At 37.0% G+C, this 13,867-nt stretch overlaps 1 protein-coding gene across 5 annotated transcripts in view; it reads right to left on the bottom strand.

Annotated features, from left to right (window-relative positions):
- Window positions 1-13,867, bottom strand: part of LRP2 (LDL receptor related protein 2) — a 118,998-nt gene that overhangs the window by 89,061 nt on the left and 16,070 nt on the right. For all 5 annotated transcript variants that reach the window (XM_017735815.1, XM_017735816.1, XM_017735817.1 and 2 more), the window contains exons 2-7: window positions 13,391-13,498; window positions 11,275-11,397; window positions 8,725-8,841; window positions 1,132-1,242; window positions 897-1,010; window positions 304-420 (exon numbers count right to left, since the gene is read on the bottom strand). In XM_017735815.1, coding sequence (XP_017591304.1) covers window positions 304-420; window positions 897-1,010; window positions 1,132-1,242; window positions 8,725-8,841; window positions 11,275-11,397; window positions 13,391-13,498 — 690 coding nt within the window. The remainder of the gene's footprint in view (window positions 1-303; window positions 421-896; window positions 1,011-1,131; window positions 1,243-8,724; window positions 8,842-11,274; window positions 11,398-13,390; window positions 13,499-13,867) is intronic.

Here is a 13,867-nt window from a genome sequence, read left to right as displayed (position 1 = left end):
GAAAAATCTGCACAGGCAGAAGAACCAAAAAAAATATAAAAGAGAACATATAAAAGAAAAAAAAAAAAGCTATTGCTATATGCTAAACTTAGTTTGCATCATACTCAGTATCACAATAATTCTCACATACACAACAGGAAAATATTGCCAAAGTGAAAAAGATAAATAAATTGAAGCTGGAATTCTAAGGTTTTAAAAGAAATGAAATGTATTCAGAGTATCTTTACTGGTCTAAATTTCATAGATGTAGCTTAGTGTCATCTTTCTCTGAAAATACTATTGGAAGTTAGCAGTAGTATTTACCACATCCTCTTTCATCTTCATTGTCTTCACAATCATCGTCTCCATCGCAAATCCAGCTCTGATGAATGCAACGGCCACTCGGGCAAGTGAAGAAGTTGCCTCTGCAAGTTGCATAAGCTATGGAAAGAAACATGAGAACATCTAATTGCTCTGAGCAGCTAAAAGGTTAAAAATAGCAATATTGTCTCAGAAATGATAATTTATTACATCTCCTAAAAAACTGAGGGAGTTCCATGTCTTGTATATATTGCAAACACTGCTGGTTTCTTCTCATTTAGATATGAATTACCTTTGGTTCATGCTGAAATTAAGACGATGACAAAAACATAAGTGTATCTATATGTATAAAGAACCAAACTGTCACTCAATCCAGCAAATTCGAATAGTAACCATGTACCCAGGAACTTAGCAGCAAAAAAAAAGTCTATCAAAGTAGCATAGCAATTTTCATCTTTCTATACAAAGGAGTACTTGTAGAACAATGATTAGCTTTTGATGTCTGTATAGCTAAACAATCTGCTTCCTTCTATCTGCTTAAGCTAAGTCTTAGTAAAACAGTTAAAGAAAGTGGGGAAAAAAGAGAAACATCATACTGCAAGAATTTTCATCACTCCTATCTCCACAGTCATCATCATGGTCACAGATAAAGGCTCGTGGGATGCACTCTCCATTAGCACACTGAAACTGCGTACTGGTACATCCACGTGCTGAAAGAGATTGTAGCACAGAAACACATACAGAAAATCTGTCAGAAAACTACAGTGTTTTACTCCAAAAGAGGCTCTATAAAGCAAATTTGTTTAGGATCACTCCACACATGGGACTTACTGCAATTAGCTTCATCAGAAGAATCTCTGCAATCAACTTTGCCATCACATCGCTGGCTGGCATTAAAACATGCTCCATTTGCACATGATAACTGTTCACATCTTGGGTAGTCTGAAATAAAAAATCCTTTAGTATTAGCACAAATGTCAACAGAATATCTTGATTTAAAGGAAAAAGGGAAAAACTCCATTACTAGTAGTCCTATACTAGTAATCCATTTATACAGTATACTGTATTCTCCAACAAATATTCAAGAATATTCTCTAGATGGATGCTACAAAACCTTGTGAGCAACAAGAGAAAAATTAAATGCCTTCCCACACCCCAAAAAGATTTGCAACCCAAACAGTTTACAGTATCATAGAAAACAATGGAACACAAAAAGAGAGCAAGCAGTGAATATTTGTTTTATTTATTTGTACCTCAGTTTTAAAGTACCCTGATCTTAATAAAAATGTTTCGTTAGCAAAGGAGTTCCTGAAATTTACAGTTCCGAGGTCCTCTTAAAATGCCATGAGTTCTCAAACTCAGACACATCAGGCTTTTATGGTTTTGCTCCAATTAAGCCAAGAATATTAAACTTCCAGGTTCCATGAACAGCGTTAGAACCTCTGGTTTTTATTTCTTGCTCCCCCCTTCATGAAGGAAAACAGATTCTGCAGAAGTAATGATTTTTCAGGTTTTGCATATTCTACATATATAGATGAATATATAGGCAAATATAAGGGATTATTTCAAACAACTTAAATTGGAGTCTGAGAATACTTATGCATACAAGCAGTCAGTGAGGTCAGTGGAAGTATCCAACAAATTAAGCATACGCACATGCTAGAGTTGAGTAGGAGAACATGAGCTCCTAGTTTAGTTCATTGGCATGTAGACAAAAATTACACCTTTCAGTCAAATGGCAAGTAAGAAAGCAAATAATTGTTAATTTTAGAAATGAGATTTATTGAAACTTTGTCTCTATATAGAAGATAAATGAACTCAAGACACAGAAGAGCCAAGTTACATTTTGAACCTTTTCGATTTTCAGTTTGAATTCTTATCCCATTTTTCTTCTCTAGGAGTTAATAAAACAGACAGAGAAGGGTCTCAGGCACATTTTCATTCATACTCTTGGAATTCAAAACTTGGGTTATAAAATTGCTTCAAGTAGACCTCAGAAACCTGCAATTTTCCCAGACACTGGCAAACAGTTTTCCTTGTTTCTGCGGTTCCGTGTATTATCACATTCTCACAAAACTTCCATTATCCATGGAATAGGCTTACATGATTTTAACTGTTAAATCATTAATATGAGAGGATAAGCAGCTGTGTTCATGTCCACCACAAGTCTAGCCAGATTATCTCCCCAGCTGATTCATTTCCATTTCATTTGTTTTCACTGCAGTTAATATAAGGTGGTATCCTGCATGTAGGAACAGTGTGTGCCTAATCAAAGAACAGCAGTTGCAGATTAGCAGGGTTCCAGCTACAGCATTACTACTTGTGGCTTTTAGTCATAGTTCCCCATCTTCCATTCCAAAAGTCTGACAATGCCAACACGTGCCCTAAGCATTGGCCCCACTTCTCAACAAGACAAACACCTTTCTAATGCAGGCTTCTCACCCTTTTCTTGCTTTGGTTAGGCTTAGAGAAAATTCATAATGCTCTGGAAACAACATTGTTTCTGAAGTGTTAGCTCTGCCTACAGAAAGGACTAAAGAAAGGCCTGACCTGGGGCCATGTTTTATGTTCACTCTGGAATTATGCTTCTTCCCTGTCTGAAAACAGAGAAGGCATCACAGGGAGGAGCCATCAGGAGTTCTATGGCCCAGCAGAAACAGCTATGGCAGTACAAGAATACCATGAATATTGTAGGGCAGATGGAAGAAAAAGAAGAATACAAGATATGTGCTTGTAAATGCACTGAAGTAGAAAAGCTTCCATGGGATTTATAATGGATAGTTTTTATCCATTTTAAGTAGTAAATTTAGTAATTTCCTAATTAATTTCCTAATTTGGAAATTTCCTAATTAAATTTCCAATTTAGTAATTTCCCTCACTTTTCTTCATATCCCACAGAAATACCTCCATTGATGTTCCAAAGTGTTTTCAGTGGACTGATGTCAAACAAATAAACAATTGAACCCTTTGCCTTGTACTGCCTGTTTCTTCAAGAATGCCCAGGCAGACTAAGGATCTAGCCAGTAATAAGATTTTCTCAAGCTTATATTAAACTCCCTTTACAAAAAGGGAAACTTTGTCAAAGTCTTCTCTCCAGCAGCAGGCCCGGAAATACCCTCAGCCTAGCAAAATCTTTATTATATTATGAAGCCTAGTGTCTTGTATAAATATAAATCACTATAAAAAAATACCAAGAAGAGCCATAAGTAAAGATGTTTTGAAGATACTTCAAAATATACATTCTGATTAAGTTGGTGTTTTGCTAGAATGTGAACAAATACTTTTTTTTTCTTATTCTTTTTTCAGAACTGGTGTACAGATTCTTTATTTTAATTGTACGTGCACAAGTAAGAACATTCTTTGAAAAGCCTGATGGAGATTAATTTAATTTTTTAACTCTGTACAGGTAATCTCATTTCCAATCCCTTGAAGTTAGTAAATTATAGTTCTGATCGCAGCCTGCTCACTGATCTGAAAGATATTTTTCACTGCATTATGCATTGCACATTGTACTCTTTGCACCTTATAGCACATTATTTTAATAAATTGGTTTTAATTATTTGGGGCATTAAGAACTGAGCCTCATGAAAAATGGCAAAGCTGTGAGCTACACCAAAGGCTGCAACCAATGAACTGCATGGTTCAGGTGCATCTGTGCCATCAGGACAGTTCCACAGTAGCTGGGTTAGTTTTATGTGAGGAGAATTAGAAAAGGTAAAAGAACCAAGGAAGAAACGCTGGCTTCTATGAAAGCTCAATGCTAAGAGCATGAAGGAAGCCAAAACAGAACTTCATAACAATACTAGGATATCTGAAAACAAAGGAATGCCTATCCTTGCAATTGCAAAAACCCCAGGACTTAAACTCCCTTTCTTTCTCTCCAAAATTTAGAAAACATTAACCATGAGGTTAGTTCTTCTACTCCTATCACCAAGTGGGGAGTTCTTAAAAGGAAAAGAAGAATCTGAACCTTGGTAGTGAGAGAGTAGGAATGGGATAAACTCACGAAACTGAAAGACCTGCACAATCTAGCTTAATTAAAAGCTCTTCAGCAAAAAAAGTTGCAAAGTATCTCAACATTTTTAAATAAAAGTGGGAAGGTCTTACATCAGTCACTGTATTTGGGGCTTGTAAAATAAACATTTCCTAGCTTTTATTTGAATTTTCATTTAAACTAAGATTTCTCTGTACACACCAGATCCAAGGTTAGTGCATTTGAGTATGAAACCCCATAGCTGTGCAAGAACTGATACCAATCAGAGAAATTGATCGTACTGCCTCTGTTGTAGGGGGCATATGGAAAAAGTGTCAGTGCTCTGTGAATGACTTGCCGGGGTTCTCTTCCAGGCAATGAAATTTTTTTTCTTTCCAGGTTGGTGATAAATGGACTAGAAAGAGCAAAAAAGGAAGGATAAGGTTCTCAGTTAAAAGGACAACTAGGTAGGTAGTTTACACCTAAGGAGGTCTGGGAATACAGCTGTACAAGAGAGAGTGAAAGGAGACAATATGAATACAGCATTAAGAGAAAAGTGAAGGGACAGAAAAAAATAGAAATACTGTTTTCTTTCACCTTGTTTTGAATGGTCAATAGCCTCCAACATAAATACTGTTTCCTTTACCTTTTCCTCCCAAGAACCTGTAGCTAATTTTACAGAAAACGAAAAAGAAGAAATTTTTCCATAGTCATGACAATTCCTATAAGATGAGCTTTGTGAAAACAGGGAATGTTTTTCACCTATGTTCATTCCAATGCTCAGGAAGAAAGGGAGCTCTTCTTTCTCTCCCCTCCCCCATAGGCATTTTCTTAGCCAAAATACTTCTACACAATCTGTCTTCCTGATGCATGCCAACACTTCAGTTGCAAAATATAAATAACTGGCAAACACCAGCACAAATGACAGAGGAAGCACCCTGCTCCTTGTAACTGTTTTGGGGCAACAGTTGCAAATATATTTAAATGGCTTCTTTCAATGGACAGGTGGAAGATGCTTAAAATCTATGTCACAGGAATTGCGAAATCTACATCATTTTGTGCTCTGCCTAACACTTCTGTTCTGCAAGCTGGAAATAAATCCATACAAAAACAGCAACAGGAAAAAGTTGCAACTACTACTTGATTTGGCACAAGCTGATTTCTGTCACACGGTCAGCCGTATAAGCTTCCATAACCCTAACCCATGTTACAAGAAGGAGAAATAAAAAAAAGAAAAAAAAAAGGCAATTTCCTACTAACAAGTGTCTTTTATTGCAACATTTGAAAACATTTTACGAAATAAAGTTAATTAAACGTGTTTGACTCACTGCCATGAGTCACCACCTCACAGTGGTCAGACCATTACCCAGACAGCTCACATCCTACCAGAGACACCAGGAGGGAGACTTACTCCAAGCCCAAGAGTTCTCTGAGCTACATGATACCAGGCAGTGTTCATAGCAGAGATGCTTTCAGATCTGGCAGACAGACCAGACTCTCATTCCTGGCCTTAATTCCTGATTTTTATCCCTGAGACTCTAGTCTTTGGCTGCTTGCCTTAGACTGCTCCAGTTTTGCTACTTCCTTGTCCCAAACTCTTCCTGGTGGAGATATTTCCTCAGCCTGAAGTTCTCCCTTGTCCTATAGCTGCTACATGTCATTTGTCCAACATCCAGAATATTAGTCTCTGACTACAGTATTTTTCTTCTTTCTTGGACTACTTCCCTCATGATCTCTTCAGTTCTTGATCTCTGTTCACTTTCACCCTGGTCTCCGCAAATTAATCCCAGAGCTGGCTGCCCACTTCCTGACCACAGCAGCTATTGAGCATAGCAAACAAGAGGCAGGAATTTACAGGTTAGGCAGCTGACCTATGGCAGCAACTCAACACCAAAATTAGAATCAAAAATACAGTGTCTCTTGGCCCACACTCAGTCCACTAGCTTTAAACAACATTTCTTTATATAGTACTGCCCCTTTCTCCCTCACAGCCTCCATGTAGCACTCAGCTGCCAGAGCAATATCCAGAAAGGTTATTCTGTCACAGCAAAGCAAAATGGACGTGGCTGGGATTTTCATTTTTCAACTATGAAGCTGAGGCAGAAGAGAGAATTCTACCTTTAACTGAAAGAAATAAAGTATGTAACACAGAAAAATTACACCAGTGTTGGCTACCTACTCCCAAAAAGCATTTGCTATGCCAAATGGTCTGCCATTTCATTCTATGTTTCTGAAGTTTTAAAGTATTTGCTAGCTGCTGACTATTCAAAAAAAAAGCTAGAAAACAGTCCAATATGTGTATTTAAAGAAAATTAAAAGCCACAATTTTATGAAATCGAAACAGCTTCAGTGCACTAATTGTATAACCTGTAGCTGAAACATTGTTCTGATGTTTATCTTAGCCTTTGCATGGGTAGTTTTCCCTTGCTGTTAATCCCATTAGCAATAAAATTGACTAAGGCTCTGAATTCTTTTGTTGTGGTTTTTTACATGTTTAATTAGACAGTTACTTTATAATGGTGACATTTTGCATTTGACTACTCTCTTAAATAATGCAGCTTATTTGGAAATAAAACTTTATCTTCTTTACAATCTAAATCTGTTTCCAGGAAGATGAGTGAGCACAAAGCATAAGTAAAGGGACCTAAGTTTGCATTTTGTTATGCTCCGTGAAACACCAGAATCAATTATAGTTTTATTCTTTGGTTGTTCACGGATGTTTCATTGTTATTTATGAAAACTTTCAGTTCAAATTAAATAAGGGAAACTTAGTGACAAGGGAAAAGGCCAAAATAGTGCTATTCCTCTTACATTTATATCAGACAATGTGGAAAAGGTAATACACTAAACCATGGGAAAAATGAACATTCAAAGCAAGTCTTAGAATCTGCTACAAAAATTGCCTACACTAATCTGTACTATACAGTTAAACATAAAATCACCAAACTTTAAATTTTATTTTATGGCTTCTGTTGAAAGTTCCAGGCCTTGCAAAGACAAAAAGGCAATAAAATTAACCAGCCTTCCTCAAGAGTCTTGTTATTACATTTTTCTTGGATCCTCTTGTCTTCAGCACTGCCACATTTCTTTAAACTAGTCCAACCTACTTTCAAGGTTCCAAGTCACAGTCATTCTTCTGTCTTAGAGGGACTGTCAACACTTATTCTAATAAACTAGAGTAGAGGCTGTTGAATGATAGGAGGCAGTCCCTCTCCTTGGGGCTAAACATGCTGCCCCCACAACAATCATGGAGCCTATTTGCTGATGCAGCAGTGACTGGGTTTCCCCCACAGTAGTAGAGTGCTACAGTTAATGAATCTAGAGGGCCCTTTCCTAACTGCCTTTTTAATTTACCTAGCTGAAAATATTAAACTTGAAATAAAATGTGTACTTCAATTTTCAAACATCACAGCAGCTTCTAGCTTGAAAAAGGAGCTTTAAGTATAATCCTTAGGACTCCACTGCCAGCTGACCATGTAGTCTTCCTTTACACAGCACATGCCCTTTTTTCCCCTAAGGGCAGCCATTACCAATATTTTATTTCTTGCTTCTTCGTCCATCCATTACCACCCTAGCCTCTTCCCCCACCTCCCACCTTGGGTCTGGTTCTAAGTGAAGTTTGCAGCTAGATCTTTTTCCCAAAGGCACACTATGTTCTAACAGCTGGAATAACATCTTTTATGTTAGATGTCACTCAGGATGTGTGAAGCTTTTCCTTAAGGCTAACAATGAACAGACATGCCTGTTACACACTGTTGTGTAGGTATTAGACAAAAATATTTCTGAAAAACATGGCCTCTGTTCTGTGGCCAACTTTCCTTTCCATCAGTATTCAACCTAGGCCAGAATCTAGGGAGACTGTCACCAGACAGGCAGCCTCAACTCTGGGGAAGTTAGAGTGAAAAAAACTACTTGTCCATCTGCATTTTTTTGGCACAATGTAAACAACTTGTCTGAATACAATATGACTAAATCATCTCCACAGGAAGCTGCAGTCTAGAATACAAATGCTTTTCAGAGGACCAAATCTCCTCAAATAAGTCACCTGGAGTAAAATTTTGCTTTTCTGTACAGGTTATAACTACTACTGATTTCATATGGAGTATGCAAAAAGAATATGAAAGAATTTGGCAGTTAGCTCCAAGTGTCCCAAAGCTATAAGCCAATTAAACATGGTTGCTTCTTTACTGTGCAATATTAATTATCTTTCAGACAACAAGAAACAGTATGACCTGTTCCTGTAGTGGCAGTTTGCACTCGAGTGCTGTGATAACAGATCTGTATCAGAACTTCAGCTCTAATACACAGAAGAATCTGAAATTAAACTCTTGCAACAAAAAGCATATTGTGGTCATCCTGTCTATCAAGAAGCCCTTTAATCTTACAAATGTATTAAAATGCCACAGAGAGCTGAGATGAAACCAGATCTCATGCTAGGAGTTAAGACTCACGGCAGACTCTTTCATCTGTTCCATCAGTGCAGTCCTCCACTCGATCGCACCAGTACGCGCTTGGGATGCACTGTCCATTGGAACACGTGAACTGCTGGCTTGAGCATGTCCTTCCCGCTGCAACAAACAGGCACACAATCAGTCTTTCCTACCAACCAACACTTTTTTTGAGGAAAAATATTTTCCTTCCTCTTTAACTACTTCATCTTTCTCATAAATATCAGTATAACACATTCTCCCCCTGTATCTTGGTGTACTCAAGGGGGTTAAAGAACACTTGACAAGCACACGGCAGATAGCATAGCTCTGTGGGGGCTCCCGTAGCCTGCAAGGTCACTGCTTTTCTCCACAGAAGAATTGACCTCTAGGTTAAACATTACCTCCCTATAATTATTCTGCCTAAAACATTAAATTACCAATTCTCACTGATTTAAAGTTTTCTCTGTTATTTTATTTACTGGGTCAAAATCTGTCAGTAACTGTAAGTTATTCAGTCAACCAGAATGTTACAATGTAAACACAAGAGATTTGGAGGCAAGGCACTGCTTTCCAATACAGCCAGGGCCTCAAGTGTCAGGAATAGTTTGCATATATAACTTTATATATGGAGGATTGAGAATGATTATGTCTCTTCTCTTGACAGCTGTCAGTAAAAAGCAACCACATCAATTCCACTGTTCAATTCCACTTTGATTCCACTACAGCTAAATTACACTTTCAGTTCTTAGGCAAACTAATATGAATCTGTGAAGATATGGCTGAAGGGCAAGCTGACTAACTTCTCCTTCCCTCTGCCACCTGCACATTTGTTTCTTTCAAATGCATGTTATATCTCAACATCATCCCAGTCTATACACTGGCATCTTGTCATCTGCTGCTCTACAGGGGCTCTCTACGCCTTCTTCTGTCAGCAGTGTTCCCAAAATAAGATCAGCTACTGGGATATTAGTGTCATGAGGAAAAACAAGAGCAACACAGTAAAGTAAATCAACTTTCTGCATGTATGACTTCCAGAGCTGTCAGCCAGTTTTTCCAAGAAAAATTTTTAACGTTTCAAGGAGGAAAATCTCTAGCTTTCCCAAACACTGAGATAAAAAGTCCTTTTAGAAGAACAAGAACAAATACCAGGAGATGACTCAAAAATGGCAGCAGCACAGTGCCACTGTGTAGATACTAACACTCATGATTAACCAGTACATGGTGAACAATGTTACAGTGACCCAGTTCAAAAGTCAAACCCAGAGCTGTTGCTCATTTTGCATTTTGTATTCACAGATTCCTTAGTTAAAATATAACCAGCAGCTGTGCTGACACCTTCTCAGAGGACGAGGGGAGCAAAAGCCAGTTAACATCATTCAGAATTATCCATCCTCAGTAGATGAGGATGGAATCAAGATACAAAAACAAAAACCAAGTCTGTGAGCAAAATCTTTCCAAAACAAATATTTTAACCTCCCCAGGGATTGGTGAGTAGCTCCAGAGCTGTTCAGTTTAAAGAAGTTATCAAAAAATTATACACACAATCAACATGAAAATAGATTGATCTTATCCTCATCACTTAAAGTAAATTTTAATACTAGAAATGGCAGAAAAAACATCCTTCAGAACACTAGAGTTGTTCTCCTGTCTAATGCAATAATGCAGAGAATGTAATTAGGTGCAGTAATCATTCAGTTCACTGTTCAACACTTTGACATGTACTTATAGCCCTTCAAATGCTTAGTCATGAAATTCTAAGCCAGAGTAACATATTTTATTTCTCTATTAATACTAAAAAAAGAGCAAAGCCCGTGGCTGTAGCAGTTAGGCTGTTAAATTATTTTCTTGATCTAAACTGTAGAGAGAACACTAAGCACTTTGTTTGAAAACAGCAACTCAAACATGAATAATACACTGTTTAGCATGTTTAAAGTGAAACACTAATCAGAATTATATTCTAAGTTTAAGTTGTCCAAATGATAATTAAAGACTAGACTTTTACCATATAGCAAGACCATAGGTATTTCTCCTCTCTGAATGTGAGAAAGAACAGCTCTGGTAATTCTAAATAATAATGCTACTAAATAACACTGATGAAAATCATACAAGAATATTTATCAATGGTTGCTAATCATTGATAAGTCCTCCTGTTTTTCATACAAACAAATTTCAGAGTTATCTAGAAAGAAATAAATTTTGTTATATATGGTTCTGAGATGCCACTGTGAATTTTGTTAGCCAATGAATAAAGCCGATATAGTATTATGTCAACTTCACCATTTTTGAAATTACTAGATTTTGTATCAAGTATAAAACTAGTACACACTTTATATTTTTCTCTTTTTAATTAAAGGAAACATGAATAATTTTCAGATTTCAAGACCCGGAGATATCTTTTTAGATGTATTTTCTGTATTTTATCTACTTCAGACTTCAGATTATTTCATTTCTAGAAACACTTTTGAGAGACCTCAGTACTTACAGGCTTGTTTCTGTATGTTCTCAATATGCTGTTATGTAAATTATGTTATTTCAAAAAGCTGGTATAACACTGCAAGTTAAAATACTTACGACATTGTTGATGCTCATCTGAGCCATCTTCACAGTCCTCTTCATCATCACAAACCCATGACTGTGGAATACATTCACCATCAGTCTGACACTGAAACTGATTTCCCTCACAGGTAGGTTGTGCTAGTGTAAGCAATGAAAAAAGATTGTCATTTCACAGACATCTGTGAAAGTGTTTTCAAAGAAAATAATTGCATAAGGGAAAAGAAGGTCTAAGGTTCATGTGTTAATGAATTGTAACTTCCATGAAGCATATGAAGCATTTAACAGAGGGGAAATTGGACCAGCAAAAGGATGCTTAAAGGCAAAATTCAGCTTAGTAAACTCCTGCATAGAATCTTCAGCTTTATATCCTCCCCTGGAGACACAAGGTCCTCTAGAAGGCAGATCCCAAGAAATTTTCAGGTTCTGAACTGCCCGCTGGCAGAGCCCCTTTTTTTCACTTATGTGTAGAGTCACACTAGCTTCCCTAGTCTCACAGGGGGTCTGTTCAATTGCTCTCAATCCACCTCAGGTGCTTTATCCCTTGTAAGAACATGGTCTCCCAAAACAAGCTCATAATTTTTACCTGTGAATTCATGAGGCAAAAGTGAGGGTCAGATCAGAACAATCTGAATATTGTTCCAGATCCACTCTGTACTCTTCAAATAGACAAACAGGGAGCCGTCAAAGAGAAAGATCAAAATAATTGTCTGAAACTGTGTCACAGCTTACTCCATCCGCAGTTAATACCCCTGGAAGAACCACTAGTACAACACAGCCCACTAAACAGGACCCTGGTCTTGACCATCTCTGTTCTCAGGATTATGTCGTTGCAGAAATACAAGGTTAACTTGAAACACTTTGTGCTCACAGGATGATATGCAAGCACAGCTACCAATGTAACCAAAGCATTGAGGGAGAAAAATAAAACAATTTGTAGATTTAGAGTTGAAAAGTACAAAATAACATCAGTAGTAAACTAATCAGAGAGATAAAATTGATCACATACTACAGACATGTATTTCATGCATACTCTTTTAAGTCCTGCTTCAAGATCCAAAGAATAATTCTTTAGCATGATTTTAACCTCAGACCAGTTTTATACTGTTTAAAACTATCTTGCTAGGCACTGATGTGCTCCACTACCTATAGCATATTAACATATTGTTTTCAAAGGACAATTAACTCAAAAAAATGAAGCTTAATTTTCATTATTGCAATGGCACAACACCATTTTGTTTTGCCCATTTAAAGACATTCTTCACCCAGCACTACACTAGTTTTTGGAGCTAACTAAAGTGCCAAGCAACAAATCAGACTGTCAAGCTATGTCAATGGCCTCCAGTTATTACATGGGTAAAGCAGCAAAGAAATAATACAGTGTGAAAAGAACAGATATAAATTATTCTTTCTCACTACCTATCAGCTGAGGGGCAAAAATTGGCCTAACCTGTAAGTGGGCTGATAATTGCACCAATCCACAAGACCTCAAAGAACACTAGAACTAAGAAGGTAAAATACAGGCAAGTTCCTGAAAACAGACTGTGGAGAGAAATTCTTCATTTTCACATCTTTTCCATTCAGCTTGAGAGAATCTTTGTGCATGGATATTACAGTTCATATGAATAAAATGGTTGTTCGTCAGCTGCTGACACAGCACAATCAACTCTAGACAATTAAAATCAACTCTAGACAATTAAGCATGACCCTACTTTGGGCACATTAGATACAGTTAGTTGTCCAGGGTCTGAAAAATCCAAAGATTTGGAGCACAGGTGATACTAGTGGCAGCTGTATATACATCCAATGTTCAGGATTACTGCAGTAATAGAATACAATACATTTTTACATGTACTTAGAACATTAGTCATAATATGAAACTGCATTATTGGACAGTCAGATTTTTAAGAAAAGTTTAAAGTCATGTTAGAAGCTGAGCTCTACTTGATTTTCCATCTACCAAAGCAAATGAGCTCATGGAATATGACTCAAATAGATTCTGCAGTATGTCATGACTACTAATAGTTTTCTCCCAATTCAATACTCATTCTTGTACCATAGGTACAGTGGTGCATATTGGAATCTCCTAATTTCTTGTATTACAAAGGAGTTGCTCTTTATTTGTTTCACTTACGGCAGCCAGCTTCATCTGTATCATCTGAGCAGTCTCTTGCCCCATCACACCTCCAGTCTGCAGGAATACAGCGACCATTGCCACAGCGAAACTGTCCCCGCTCACATCCTGTGGTAAAACAGGGAAACAAGCAGCTTAGCAGTGCAAGCACATAAAAACAGACAGTGAAATTCATCAACAACTCTAGTTTATCCATCACCTTGCAGCATGGAGAGAAAATAATACAAAAAATAATACAAAAGATAATACAAAAAACATTAAAAAGTATATATATATAAAGAGCTCTATATACCCAGTCAAACAAATAAAAAAAAAAGCGAAGAACCACCTTCAAATATTACAGGACATTTCCAAATAAATTGCTAGAAAATTCCAATAATTTTAGTATTTGTACTATTATACAAACAAAACAAAAAGAATTATAAAAAAGGAAAAATAACACAAACAAGTCTAGAGTACATACACTACAGAAACCTA

The sequence above is a fragment of the Corvus brachyrhynchos genome, unplaced genomic scaffold (genome assembly GCF_000691975.1).
Source record: "Corvus brachyrhynchos isolate BGI_N302 unplaced genomic scaffold, ASM69197v1 scaffold255, whole genome shotgun sequence".
NCBI lineage: Eukaryota > Metazoa > Chordata > Aves > Passeriformes > Corvidae > Corvus > Corvus brachyrhynchos.
The sequence above is the reverse complement of the archived record's forward strand: the minus strand, read 5'-3'. Positions and strand labels throughout refer to the sequence as shown.